Source organism: Globicephala melas, chromosome 15 (genome assembly GCF_963455315.2).
Source record: "Globicephala melas chromosome 15, mGloMel1.2, whole genome shotgun sequence".
Lineage (NCBI taxonomy): Eukaryota > Metazoa > Chordata > Mammalia > Artiodactyla > Delphinidae > Globicephala > Globicephala melas.
Window position 1 is genome coordinate 2,037,659 of NC_083328.1, and position 13,335 is coordinate 2,050,993.

At 58.7% G+C, this 13,335-nt stretch overlaps 1 protein-coding gene across 7 annotated transcripts in view; it reads right to left on the reverse strand.

The window, feature by feature from the left end:
* Positions 1-1,706: 1,706 nt before the first annotated feature.
* The window catches only part of CARD11 (caspase recruitment domain family member 11), a 109,868-nt gene continuing 98,239 nt past the window's right edge, over positions 1,707-13,335 (reverse strand). For 5 of the 7 annotated variants that reach the window (XM_030846563.2, XM_060284857.1, XM_060284855.1 and 2 more), the window contains 8 exons: positions 11,262-11,502; positions 10,522-10,618; positions 10,058-10,153; positions 8,401-8,536; positions 7,436-7,615; positions 7,011-7,135; positions 5,483-5,598; positions 2,926-3,600 (listed from right to left, as the gene is read on the reverse strand). In XM_030846563.2, coding sequence (XP_030702423.2) covers positions 3,396-3,600; positions 5,483-5,598; positions 7,011-7,135; positions 7,436-7,615; positions 8,401-8,536; positions 10,058-10,153; positions 10,522-10,618; positions 11,262-11,502 — 1,196 coding nt within the window. In that variant the 3' untranslated portion in view covers positions 2,926-3,395. Of the gene's footprint in view, positions 2,389-2,925; positions 3,601-5,482; positions 5,599-7,010; positions 7,136-7,435; positions 7,616-8,400; positions 8,537-10,057; positions 10,154-10,521; positions 10,619-11,261; positions 11,503-13,335 lie in introns of those variants that run through there. The other 2 variants (XR_009559031.1, XR_009559030.1) reach the window with 2 other exon arrangements.

Here is a 13,335-nt window from a genome sequence, read left to right on the forward strand (position 1 = left end):
GTAAGTAGACGAACATTTAGGAAGTGCTTGGCACAGAGTAGGAGCTCAAAAACTTGTTAATATTTGCCCAACCCAAGAGCAATTGTCCTTAATCTTTTGGGGATTACAGGACCCCTTAGGAATCTGAGAAAGCCTGGACTTTCTCCCGAGAAAAATGTAGGTCTACACGTACAACATGCTTTCTGGGGCTCTGAGCTGCGTGGCTGATGCCCTTGGAGGTGGACCAAGTGTTTGCAGTGGTGTCATCCGCCTGGCACAGGGTCGTTTCCAGACCCTGGGGCCTGGGCTTGCTGTGCAGGCTGCACGCCCCACTGTGTGGCTCAGGGCAGCCTCCCGGCGTCCTGGGCTGGCTCCAAAGGAAACACTGAGCTTGCAGGCCCTGGTGTGGCAATTCCAGCTGCAGCCAGACTTTGCAGGGAGCTCCGCGCCGCCCTCACCACCCAGCCCCGCGGGCCCCTTTCCTTCCCAGGCCAGTCGGAAGCCCGGAGCTTGAGCAGATGCTGTCACGGGTCTCCTTTGAAATCCTCACGCGGCCTGACTCCCTGGGGTTCCAAACCCCGCCTCCCACCGCCTTCTCCCGACTTTCTTTCGTGCAGGGAGTGACCCAGGGCACGGAACTCATCCCTCACTTCTCTCCTCCCACCCCAGCTGATTAACATATATACAACCCTGCAGCCCTGTGTCCTGGAGCCTGGCTGAAATTACTTGGGAAAAAAAAACCCACCACACATTCTTTCAAGGTATTTTCTCCAAGCGTGGCCTGTCTTCACCCCTTCTTGTCCACCACCCACCCACCCCCAGTTATATGCGAGTTGCGGGTTTGGTTATCCTGCACAAGCCTGAGAATTCTAAAGTTAAATAAATAAATACAAATAAATCAGCAGGCCTTTTACTCCGGGACTCCTTTCCAGTCACGTCTGTCCCCTTGGCTCTAAGTACTTACAAGGAAGCACGGTTTCTAAGTGGAAACACGATTGCCCGGGCCTGGGGAAAATTTACTGTTTGACTTAGAGCTCTAACAAGATGGAAGCAGAAGACCTTCCAGCTCCTGCATCTCCTCGTGTGGTGGTTTATCTGGCCCTAAATAATCACAGCTGGGCCTCTGGAATCATGGCTTCTCCAGACCCAGCACATCCAGCTTGTTTCTGGGGGCCGCTTTGGAGAAAGCATCATCGCTTACTGGCTCTTGGAGGAATTTTTTTTTTATAAATTTATTTATTTTATTATTTTTGGCTGCGTTGGGTCTTCATTGCTACTCCACGTTGCGCTGCATGGGCTTCTCACTGCAGTGCCTTCTCTTGTTGCAGAGCATGGGCTCTAGGCACACGGGCTTCAGTAGTTGTGGCACATGGGCTCAGTAGTTGTGGAGCCCAGGCTTAGATGCTCTGCGGCATGTGGGATCTCGCCGGACCACGGCTCGAACCCGTGTCCCCTGCATTGGCAGGCGGATTCTTAACCACTGCGCCACCAGGGAAGCCCTGGAGGAATTTTTTACTTTTTTAAGGCATCATACTCCCAGGCAGACTCAGACCCTGTGCTGTAGAGATGGATCGTCACAGGGAGGAGAGAACCCGGCCCCCTCCTAGGACCCCCCCACCCCCAACTCATACCCCCCAGGGCTCTGTGGTGCTGATCCAATTTCTAAGAGTTGAAATGCTAGAAACTGCTACAGGACACACACTATTGTTTTAGGATGAGGTATTTGTTAAGAGTTCTTTTATTAATAATTCATATCTTCAAGAAAACCTACCAGAGGGTCATCAACTCATGTCCATGGTATCTGAAACCATAAAGCAATTCAAAACTATGTCTGTTAAGAATTGCTCGAGGCTGCAAGTAACTGAGAACCAAAATAACAACCATTTAATACAAGATAAAAATTTATTTCAGTCTCATGTAAAAGAAACCCCAGCGCCAGTCCCGGGCTGCAAAGTGTCATCAGTGACTCTGGCTTTCTGTTCCACCATCCTCCGTGCAGGGTTTCCCTCTTCAAGGGCACCTCAAGATCCAAAATGACTGCAGGAGATCCAGCCATCACGTCTGTATTTTAGGCAGGAAACGGGAGGAAGGGCTGTTTGCTTTGTCTCTACCCTGGACCTTGCCTTCCATTTCTTTGATCACTCTTGCTGCCAGGGAGGCTGCGGACTATGGTCTTTTAGCTGTGCACGTGGTTTCCCAGGAGAAAACCAGGATTCGGTTGGTGAGAAAGGCAGCGTAGACGTGGATTACCAACGAGCAGTTGCTCCCACAACTCCCATGAACACACAGACCTAGGTGTGAACCCCAGCCTGCCACCTACCGGCTGCTGAATGAGTACTCGCCATGGTGCCAGGCTGGAGCTGGCCCGGTTTGGCTGTGCCTGTTGGGTCTGTACTCAGGAAGTTTGCACTGAGAGGGTCAAGAAGAAGAATGGTTCTGGAGCCCATAAAGCCTTTGCTGTCTGCTGTGGAGGCAGTGTGGCTCCTGGGCCGTGGGCAGTAAGCCCACCGGAGGGCCTTGGACCACGTGCTGCTTCCTGAACTGAAAGATGGAGCGAGGCTGCATCACGTAGGATGCTACCTGCACAGAGAGCCGGAGCACACGTGCGGGGGAGCTGGGTCAGGAGGGCCTAGCCTGCGGCTGCAGCCAGGGGATACAGGGGTGTGGACAGTGAGACCTTCCCGGCAGCCTGTGAAAGGTGGGGGGGGCCCTTCCCAGGGTGACGATACAATTTATCGTCCAAAGCAGGAAGCATCTTAGAGCGGGTGCTGTAAATCAGCTGTAAATCAGGCCTGTCCTGGGAAAACTGGGGTGCACGGTCACCCTACCTTCACCCTGCGTATGACACGGGGCCTGAACTGAGCTCGCTGGGAGGGGTTTGTAGGTGAGGAGGGGTGCAAGAGCTGAGAGCCTCTGCAAACTATTAAACAATTGGTTGAAAACAAGGAATTGGAGAAATTTTAATGCACGAGAAACAACAGCAGGGCACCCCTCCCCCTCTGCCTGGGAATGCGCATATCCTGTGTCCCGAGGGCTGCGGGATGCCTGGCTTTCAGGTCCCCTCCCTACGGGCAGCACACCTATTCCACGCGTGACATTCAACTGCTGTTCCGGCTTCCAGGGACCGCTGGCCTCCGACCTGGCTCTGTGTCCTCCGTGGGGTCCTGTCTCCCGACTCACGCCTGCAGGGCTGGCCGACTCAGCAGGTCAGCCCTCGGTGGAGTGGACCGCTCCCTGCTCCCTCCCGACCAGCATCTGCCCCCGGGGGGCTCCCTGGAGGGTCTCCCTTCTTCCTCAACGGGAGGACTGAGCCCCCCGGCCGTCTAGGCAGCAGGACGCCCCTCGCCCCTCGGCGTGGCCCCGCGGGATTCGGACCCCCCTCCCGAGTCCCGTTGGGACTCAGCGGTGCCCCCGCCTCACAGCTGGTCCTCGTCCACCCAGACGGTCTTGCGCTGCTCGTCCCCGATCTTGTCTTTGATGACGCGGAGCAGCTCCTCCACGCTGCCCCACATGTCCGCCTCCACGCTGGCGTAGAGGCACGGCAGGGCCTCCAGCTCCTTCTCCTTCAGCCGGCACAGGCGCAGGAACTCCTCCTCCGTCTCCGGCCGGGACAGCATCTTCCTGCGGGCGAGGAAGGGCGAGGGAGACGCACAGGGGCGTGGCTTGGCTGGGCGGACCCGTGCTGTGGGGCCACCCCGTGCTGCCGCCCCCGCCCCCACCCGGGCATCCTACCGACGCTGCCTTCCCCGCTTTGTTTCTCCATAGCCTCTACCACTTAGCACCTTACGCACTGCCCCCTTTTATTCTGTTCCTTAGGGAATCCTAAAAGGTGGGGACTTTAAAGTCTTTTTAATTGTGGTAAAGTACACGTAAAATAAAATTTCCCATCCTGACCACTTGTAAGTGTACATCTCAGCAGTGGTAAGTTATTCGCAGCGAAGTGCATCTACCTCCTTAACTTTCTCGTCTTGCAAAACTGAAACTCGACCCATTAAACGATCACTTCCCCCTGCCTCTCAACCCCTGGCACCCACCCCTCTACTGTCTGTCTCTGTGCATCTGACCCCCCCCCCCCCAGGGACCTCGAAGAAGTGGAAGTGCACAGTGTCTGTCCTTCTGTGTCTGGCTTGTTTCACTGAGCATCATGTCCTCAAGGTCCAGCCATGTTTCACCATGTGTCAGTCTCCTTCCTTTTTAAGGCAGAATCATATTCTCCCGTAGGGATGGACCACGTTTTGTTTATCCTTTTATCTGTCAGTGGACACTTGGGTTGCTTCTGCCTTTCGGCTACCGGGAATGATGCCGCTGTGAACATGGCTGCGCAAATACCTCTTGGAGACCCTGCTTTGAATTCTTTTGAGTAGAGACCGAGAAGTGTGACTTCCGGATCACGTGGTAGTTCTACTTTAATTTTTGAGGAAACTCCTTACAGTTTTCCGCAGCAGCTGCACCCTTTTATGTTCCCAACCAGCAGTGCGCAAGGGCTCCAATTTCTCCCCATCTGGGCCAACAGGTGTGAGTTTCTGCGTTCTGGACAGCAGCCGTCCTAACGTGTGGGAGGTGGTGAGGTGGGGACTCTGCGCTCCTTTGCTCACTCATGGGGTCCCGGGCCTGGCCCTCAATAGGTGTGCTCGGTAAATACTTGCGGAGAGAGTGGAGTGGCCTGACCTCTCTCAGTGTCAGCTGCAGTTGTGTTGCAAGGACGGGTGGGGATCAGAGATGGTGTCACGTGACAGGCGGGCCACGCCCCTCCCCCACCTCAGCATCACCCTGCTTTCCTCTTCCTAGCAAACCTTACCGCTAACCCTTCAACAATCACACAGGCCCGACCTTGAACACGGACCCAGAATCGGACCTTTCCTCATCGCCCGCCAGACAGGATGTGGTCCCAGCATCACTACGCCTCGTGTGGGCTGTCACGACGCCTGCGTCTCGACGCAGCAGCCAGCGGGGCCTTTACATCCCTTATTAGATTAAGTCACTCCTCAAGACCGTCAGTAGCTCCCGTCTCACTCAGGAGACGTCACATCCTTCCGTGGCCGACACGGCCCGGCGTGGCCTGGACCCCCTTCGGCCCCAGTCACCTCTCACCGTCCTGCCCAGCACACTGGCCTCCTCTGGGCCATCCCCGCCTGGGGGTCTGGGAGCCAGCTGTGCCCTCTGCACCTGCCCGGCCTGCCCTCGCCGTGGTGGGTCCTGCTCCAATGCTGGCTTCCCGGACCACCTGGGTCCCAGGGCGCCCCCATCCCTCCCAGCACCCATCCTCCTGGACGCGTTTTGCACGCGCGTGTGTGCGTGTGTTACTGTTTCCATTGCTGGAGGGGTCAGGGCCATGTCCCCCTGGACCGGGGACTGACCTTCGATAAGGTTCACTAAAGGGATGCTCGGGGGAGGGGGTGGGCCCAACACAGCCAGCTGTTCTTGGCGGGAGCCCCAGAGGCTTGGTGAGGTCGGGGAGCGCAGGGGTGCTTTAGGGCCCCTGCGGGGGGTCCCGGAGCCCTACCTGAACTTCTTGATGTTCTTCTCCGACACCCGGATGAAGAGCACGATGGGGTAGATGCGGGACTTGATCAGGTCCCTGGCGCAGCTGATCCCGGCCTCCAGCAGACAGTGCTTGTTCTGCAGACACAGTGGCCGGCGGTCGGCGGGGGCCCATTGCCTCCTCGGCCTGTGTGGGTGCCTGGGGCGGGTCCACCGGGCAGGGTGGGCTCCACGGGACAGAGCCGGGGGCGAGACAGCCCCGCGTGCCCCCCGCTGAACCAGAGAACGAGCCAGGCAGAACCCAGCCTCTGAGAGGCAAGGTCCCCCGTCCGGACACCTGGCTCTCCCTGCATAGGGATGGGTGCTGGCAGAGCCCCGGCACCCAGCCCGGGGTGAATCAGGCAGTGTGCGTGAGTCTTAATAAAAACCCAAGTCAGTGTGGAGAACACCTGCTCCTCTATTCTGCCTGCGGAGGCGCTCTGGGTACTAGGACGGGGTGGGTGGAAAACACAGGGAAGGTGAGGCGGCCGGATGGTCCGGGGAGGATGTAAGGGCTCTCAAGCACGACTCCCCGGGGCCTGAGAACGCGTCGTTTCTGAAGAAGGATGATCCCTGTTTTGCCACTTAAACCTCTGCACTGAACTTGAATATAGAAAAGTGCACGTGCTCCTAAGCCTGCAGCTCAGTGGGTTTTCACAAAGTGAATGTGCCGGTGGAACCAGCACCCAGGTCCAGTGGCAGAGATGGCCAGCCCCAGGCCCCTGCGCCCCCGGTCACCGCTCCTCTGTCTCGCCAGCAGAGCCACTGCTGGATTTCTAACAGCACGGATTCCTGGCTGGGAACCCCTTCGCAGTCAGAATGTTCTCAGCTCCAGCCCTGCCCACTCACTGTCCATCAGCTCCAGCTGTCACGATTCCCTAAGCTTTAATACCCAACAAACGCTTCACGGCGGGCCGACAGCTCTGCCCATGCTTCGATCCGTGTGACGACACGGGAGGGGGCGGGAGTGACCATCGGCTGGGCGGCAGGTTCGGAATCTCCGGCTGGACTCCTGCTCTTGCCGCCCCCCAGGTCACCGTCCCAGACTCCGGGGCCGTGACCATCCTCGTGGGCCGAGAGCCCCACCTTCATCCAGCCCTGGAGCGAGGAAGAACTCCACGCTCAGGGCCGGCCAGGGTCTCAAAGCCTGGCTCCAGCAGACTCCAAACTGCGTGCAGACGCCTTTTCTGCGTCACTGCCAAGAAGCCTTCCGCTGGTCCACTTCCCCCACCTGGTGAACACGGTGCCTGTCGCCCTCCTGCTCGCTATCTCTGGTCCCTGTCATCACCGCCAGGCGCACACACATCCCTGAACGACGCGGACCAGAGGACCACCACCAGGAAGCCATCAGAAACAGAGGAGGTTCCTCCAGCCCCGCAGGACAGGGCTTGGAGACGTGAGCACGTGGTAGAGGGAGAGAGGAAGGAGGTTCACCCGCGGCGAGGCGAGAGCATCGCCCTCCCCATGGCGCTGGTGGCTCACAAGCCCCGTCCGCCTCCAGCTGGCCTCACCTTGGCCGCCACAGCCTCGATGTGGGCGGGAACGACACATTCAAAGGAGTTGGGGTTCTTCTCTCGGGAGTAGATGATGGTCTCTGTCTTCTGCTTTCTGAGGAACTCGTCTCTCGTGACAACATCTGCGGGGAGAGGGGCCAGTCCTGAGGACGGCACAGGCGGTCTCGGGCCGACTGTCCCGTCCAGGCCCCGCCCTGCTTCCTGGGCTCGACAGCGCTGCGTGTCTGATCCCTTTCTGGCCACGTGGAAGTGAGTCTCGTCTCCTCCACTAGACCCCGTGGCTTCTCAACTGCGGGCAAGGTCAGGGCCCACTTTACAGTCCCCACGGCAGCCAGCCATCCACACCCTTCCGTCGGCCCCTGAGGCCCTGATGCAGGCGGCGGGGGAGGGGAAAGGAGGGCGGCCTGCAGCGGGGGGCTCACCCGGCTTGCACATGGTGAACTCCATCGCGCCCCCCGAGTTGAGCAGCTTCTGCACCAGCGCCTTGGCCAGCATGGTGGGCGTGAAGAGGACGGGCCGGCGGCGCTCGCAGTAGAAGGCGCGCACCAGGCTGTAGGGGATCAGGCTGAGGTTCTTGCCCAGCTCGCTCTCGGGGTCCAGCTCTGGGAGGGGACAGGGAAGGGCTGGTACCGCCTGGGGCAGGGGCAGCCCAGGTGCCCTCTCGGCTCCATGGAGCCTTGAAAACCATTTGCGAGTGGGGATGGGACACGGGGGCTAGTTCTCAAGGCCCGCCGCACAAATGGACGCAAGCCGGCGGCCCGGACGCCCTTCCGCCATCCAGGCGAGTTTACGGAGTGACCTGTGGACCGGGCCCTGTTCTGGCAGCTGGGCCAACAGTGCCGGGCCAGGGAGACGGCCCTGCTCACAGGCCAGGAGGCGCCGGCAAGAAGCGCGTAACACACTCCAGGTGCTAAGCTGTCCAGGGAGGGCCCGGGCTGGGGCTGGAGTGGAGAGGCGCCCCTGGCCCTCGTCACCATCAGCGCCGGGGCCAGCGTGGCCCTGGGAGGGCTTGCTCGCCGCCGGCAGGGCCTTCCACAGGGGACTGCGCACCGGGATGCCCCTCGCTGGCTTCACGATAAGTGGCGGTCGGTGCCCAGCGGGGAGAGAATCAATAGGTAAACGCTTCCCAGCAAACAGCTCCAAATAACACGGGCGTCTGGGCTCAAACCAAGTACGGCGGGCGTCGGTCGGGGGAACTTGGCAGGATGCGCCCGGCAGCTGTCGGTCCTCCCGGCCAGGGCCGGGCAGCTCCTCCCCAGGCGCTACCCTTGCTTTGGAGGAAGCAGATGCCCCAGCCCCACTCTCGGGGCCCCCGCGGCCCGCCCAGACCCGAGGCTGCCGCGCGTGCGTGGGGCGGGGGGGAGGGGCTGGGTGGTCGGCACCACACCTTCCTGCTTCTCGGTCAGGAGCTTCGTGGCGTCCAGCGAGGACCGGGCCAGTCTCCCCCGCGGGCTCCCCGCGACGATGCGCACGCGCTCGTGGCTGTTCATCCTTTTGTACTTGTTCTCCGACCTGCTGACGAACTGCGGACAGAGGGGAGGGGGTGGAGGAAGGCGTAACCCGGGCTCGGGAGACCTCCGTTCAGATCCGGGCTCCGCCCCGGGCGCCTGGGTCAGTCACGCCCCCCCTCAACACAGGGGACACCTAGCAGGTGGCGCAAGTTCTTCAGCTGTCAGGGCGCCGTCAGTAGACGAGTAAGCGAACAAATGCTCACACTCTCTTCCCCGGCTGGGCGTAAGCTGCCAGGGGGCTGGTCCCAAGCAGGCCCTCAACGGAGCCCCCCTGCAATCCCACCCACATCTAGGGGATCCACGGGCACTGTGAGGCCTGGAGCGCTCTGGCTGTGGAAGACCCCTGGCCGCCCCCAAAACGGCCCACCCGGCGGGGGGTACAGGTGACTTCACCCCCTGCCTCGGCAACCCCGAGTCTTCCGGGGGAGTGCCTGCGCCCTTCTACCATTCAGAGTTGAGCCCTGGAGGGCGGAAGGGGATGCCCAGCGGTGGACACCATACTCCCTGGGCTACTGTGAGACTCTCCACGCCCTCCCTCTGCAGGGAGGAAAGTCCAGGGAGCTGGGATGTCAGCCCTGCTCTGTTGTTAACCGGCCTTCGAGTAAGTCACCCCAAAACTCAGGGTTTTGGACTCATGCGTGACGTGTGGGCACAAAAAAGTGTGGTCTCACGTGGTCCTGCTGTCAGGGGTGCCTCGGACTTCACCAGGGTTCCCTTCCACCTCCGTAAGTGTCTTTCTGCTACCTGTTTGCCTCTACCTGGGTTTTAGGGCCACACTGTGAACCACTTCTCTGGGTTTCCCATGTTCCAACGTTAGGATGGAGCAGTGGAGTGACACACTAGCTCTGCTGGGGCCTAATTAGCACAGAGCCAACACGGGAACATCCTTGCGGGGCGACATCTTAATAGTACTCTCAGCTTTTGTGAACTGGTGATAGAGAAAAAGGCCGCATGGAATGCTTCTGCGTTTATGTGAAATCACTTCTGAACACGTCACCCACGAGGCTGTTCAATGTTCCTCGTATAACGATCCGTGCCAAAGAGAAAAAGAAAAAACCCTCTTAGAATCAAGTACAAGGGAAACATTTTTCCTGCTTCCAAAGAGCTAAAACGTTTTGGCACCAGGTAAGATATAAAGACTCTGCTGGGTTTCCCTTTCTTCCCTGGCTGCTAGGATGCTCAGAGAGAAATTTAATGCTCAGTCTGAGGACCTGGATATCTGGAATGTTTGTTTTCCTCTCCTCACTTTTCCATTAATATTTGAGCAACTAAGATGTTTAAGTTTCTTTTAGCCCTAAGTTTGCTCAAATCTTTTATGAAAGTGAGGTTTGCTTCCAACAGGTGGAGACTGTCTAGCGACCTGTCACTGTGAGGATAAAATGGGACGGAAGACGTAAGGTGCCGTGAAAAGCTGCAAGTGGGGGACAAACACAGAGCACTGCTGTTCTGATACAGCCTCCTCTTCTCGGTGGGGAGAGGGCAGGCCTGCGGCCAAACGTGGCTGCAGGTCAGCAGGCGCTCCGAGAGCTTTACCTGAAGGAGCTGGCCGAAAAGGAAACTCGCTCGTGAGAGGCGGGGGCTGACCCGGGGGTCCGCAGCGGGAAGTGGTTCTTCGGGCTGCAGGGTGTTCTGAAATCAGTTTATCAACCGGTCAGACCCGCCGGCATACTGATGCCGCTGGGCACGGGGGACGGCTCCCAGCCCCGCCCTGTGCTCACGGGGATCCCGTCGTGGATCAAAGCACTCCTGACAGGGGAGCAAGCTCAGGGGGTGAGAGGGGCCTCGGGACTTGTTCCAACAACGACCGGAGCCGGCCGAGGGGAGCGTGCACCGCAGCTGGGGAGGGTGCAGAGGTGGGGCTCCTTCTGGAGGGGGCGGCCCTAAGGAGCCCGGTTCCCTGCAATCCACCATCCCACGGAGATGGATGGCTCCCACTCGGGATCCCCTCCAAAAGGGGCTCGGGTGGTGTGAAGCCGGCGGCGCGCTGCGTGACCTACCCGGAGGGCCCGCAGGGTGTGGTGCGCCGTGTCCACCTCCTCCCGGCTGCCCCGGTGCATCAGGCGCTGCAGCTTGACCAGGAGGAGCTGCTGGGCTCTGGGGAGGTGAGAGGGGAGGGCGGAGCCTCAGGGGTTGGGGAGACCCCAGGGCCGAGCCTGGGGAAGCCGGCGGGGGGCCTGGCCCGGGCAGGGGGCTCTACGCAGGGTGTGAGCTCTGAGCCCCGGGGTACACGAGGGAGGGACTGGGCACTGAGCATCTGGGCTTGAATCCTGCCTCTGGCACTGACTCATCTTGGTACTGGGGCAAAGTCGCTTAACTTCTCTGAGCCTCGGTTTCCTCATCTGTAAATTGGGTCTACTGAGGCTGGCCTTGCAGGGCTGGCCTGGGCAGCAGAGCCAGAGTCTGTGGATGCTTTATAGATGCCCGGGGCGTCTAACCAGGGGCAGGCTGACGCTCAGCCCTCAGCGGCTACTGCTGTATAATTACAGAACGACGCTGGGGAGATGGACTACGGAAAAGATGACCGTCGAACACAGGAAGCGTAAACTCAGGCTCTAAGCTGTCCAGTAATGATGGAAAGACGGCGCTCTGGGATTTAGTGAAGCAACGGGATTTAAGAGAGCAACATTCCTGGGGGGCTTCAAAGAGGAGGAGGGAATGGGGGGCGGTCACTGGTCGGCAGGCAAAGGCTCCCCGCCGTGAGCCCCTCTGCCGAGCTGCACGGCCCCCGCGGCCTCACCGGCTGTAGCTGGGGATGGTGCCCGTGTCCAGGTCGTGGTCCGTGAAGGGGTCGACCCGCGCACACAGCCACTCGTGCTTGTCCTGGTACATGGTGTCACGGACGTGCACGACGTCATCGCACTTCAGGGACATGGAGCAGGCGTCCAGCTGGCTGGAGATGTTCAGGTTGAGCCGGATGTAGAAGGAGTCCCCCGACGTGATCAGGCCCTCCTCCATGTCCTTCAGCAGCTTCCGGTACCCTGTGGAAGGAGAAGACGCAAAACCCATCGGTGAAGGGCCTCCCACTCCTGGGCTCCCCGTGGATGACACCCCTGTGATGCGGTCCTCCCATCACGGGGGCGTGATTAGGGAAACGTCTGTCCTCCCCGATGAGTGAGCAGCTGAGTTACTGATGGCTTTCTCTCTGTCTTGGCTGCCAAGAAGCTCAGAGTGAAATTTTGTGCCAAGTTGCAGCAAATCTAGGACCTCTGCTGCGATCTCCATGTCCCTCCCTACCGATACACGGTGCTTGTGTTTTATCATTTTTGTCTTTGATTGATAGGTAACTTACATGCAGTAAACCCCATCACCCTTAAGCATTCTGCACGATGGATGTTCACAAATGTCTAGACCTGGGTAACCACCACTCAGAACCTTCCCTCATGCCCATGTCAGAACCCTGCAGGGGTAACCTCTGTGCTGACTGCCAGCAGCCCAGGTGAGCGCTGCCTCGCTTCATATGCGTGGAAGCAGACGGTACGTGCTCTTCTGCCAGAATGTGTCTGACATTCACTGCACGTCACGCCTGTGCGCTTCAACCACGATGCTGCAACGTAGCATTGTGTGTTCTTTTTTTTTTTTTGGTGTGGACCGTTTTCAAAGTCCCCATCGTATATTGCCTCTGTTTCATGTTTCCGCTCCTTGGCCACGAGGCATGTGGGATCCCAGCTCCCCAACCAGGGATCGAACCCACACCCCGCCACACTGGAAGGAGAAGTCCCACCACCGGGAAGTCCGGTGTGTTGTCATTGCTGTGGAGTATTCCTTCCACGTGGTGCTGATTTATCCTTTCTCTGGTGTGCACGTTTATCCTGTTTCCAGCTACTATGGACACCTCTGCTACGAACACTCTTACACCTTTGTGGACGTATGTACTCATTTCTCTTGGATGTATTCACAGAAGTGGAATTACTAAGTCACTGTGTATACGTTCAGCTTTAGGAGATACCGCCAAATGGTTTTCCAAGGTGGCAGGACCACGGCACATGTTTTAACCTTAGTTAACACCATGGCCCTTTAGTGTGAAATTTTATGACTCCTTTTCGAAGGAAGCAGGGCGTAAAACTATGAATACGATAAATGCAGTAACTTTCAGCAAACGTCCAAGACATAAATCCATAATATAAATCCTGAAATCAGCCCCACGTGCAGACAGCCGTAACACAGTGGAAGCTAAAACAGTCCTCATCGCCAGGCCCAGAAATAGCTCCTCAAATGCTATGTCTCACAGGCGACACCTCACACACCAGGGAGACTTGAGCCAGCGGGCCTGTCTGAACGTGGAGATGGGATTCCCGGCTGGGCCCTTCCCACCCACCTGGGCGGGGTCAACACTCGTCACCATCTGAGGGCTCCACCACCCGGGAGGAAAGGCCTTACAGACAGGATCCTGCCAGAAGAAACCCTTCTTCCACTGGATTCCAGACGCAGGGCTGCTGCTACACGAAGCCAGGGGGCTCCGCTCGCACCAGGTTCTACGGCACCAGGGCTGGTGGCAGGGCAGCGCCCGCAGACTTACTGCTGGGCTGGGATGCCGGCCTGGCAGAGGGGAGGAGCCCTCCTGCAGGAGGAGAAGGCTGGGCCCTGTGTCTGGGGACAGAGCATCATTACTTCTGCACTGACCGGGCACTGCCGGGAAGGAGCACGGACAAGCAGGCGGCAGCGGGGAACCGCTAGAGAGAGAGCAGCTATTTATGCTCTGTTGAAACATTCATGAGCCCCTGGTGGTTAAAAATAAGATCCAGCTGCAGAGATAATCATGCAAGAAAAACCCAGAGGTGAGAATGAGAACTCAGAGTCAGGGAGAAGGAAGA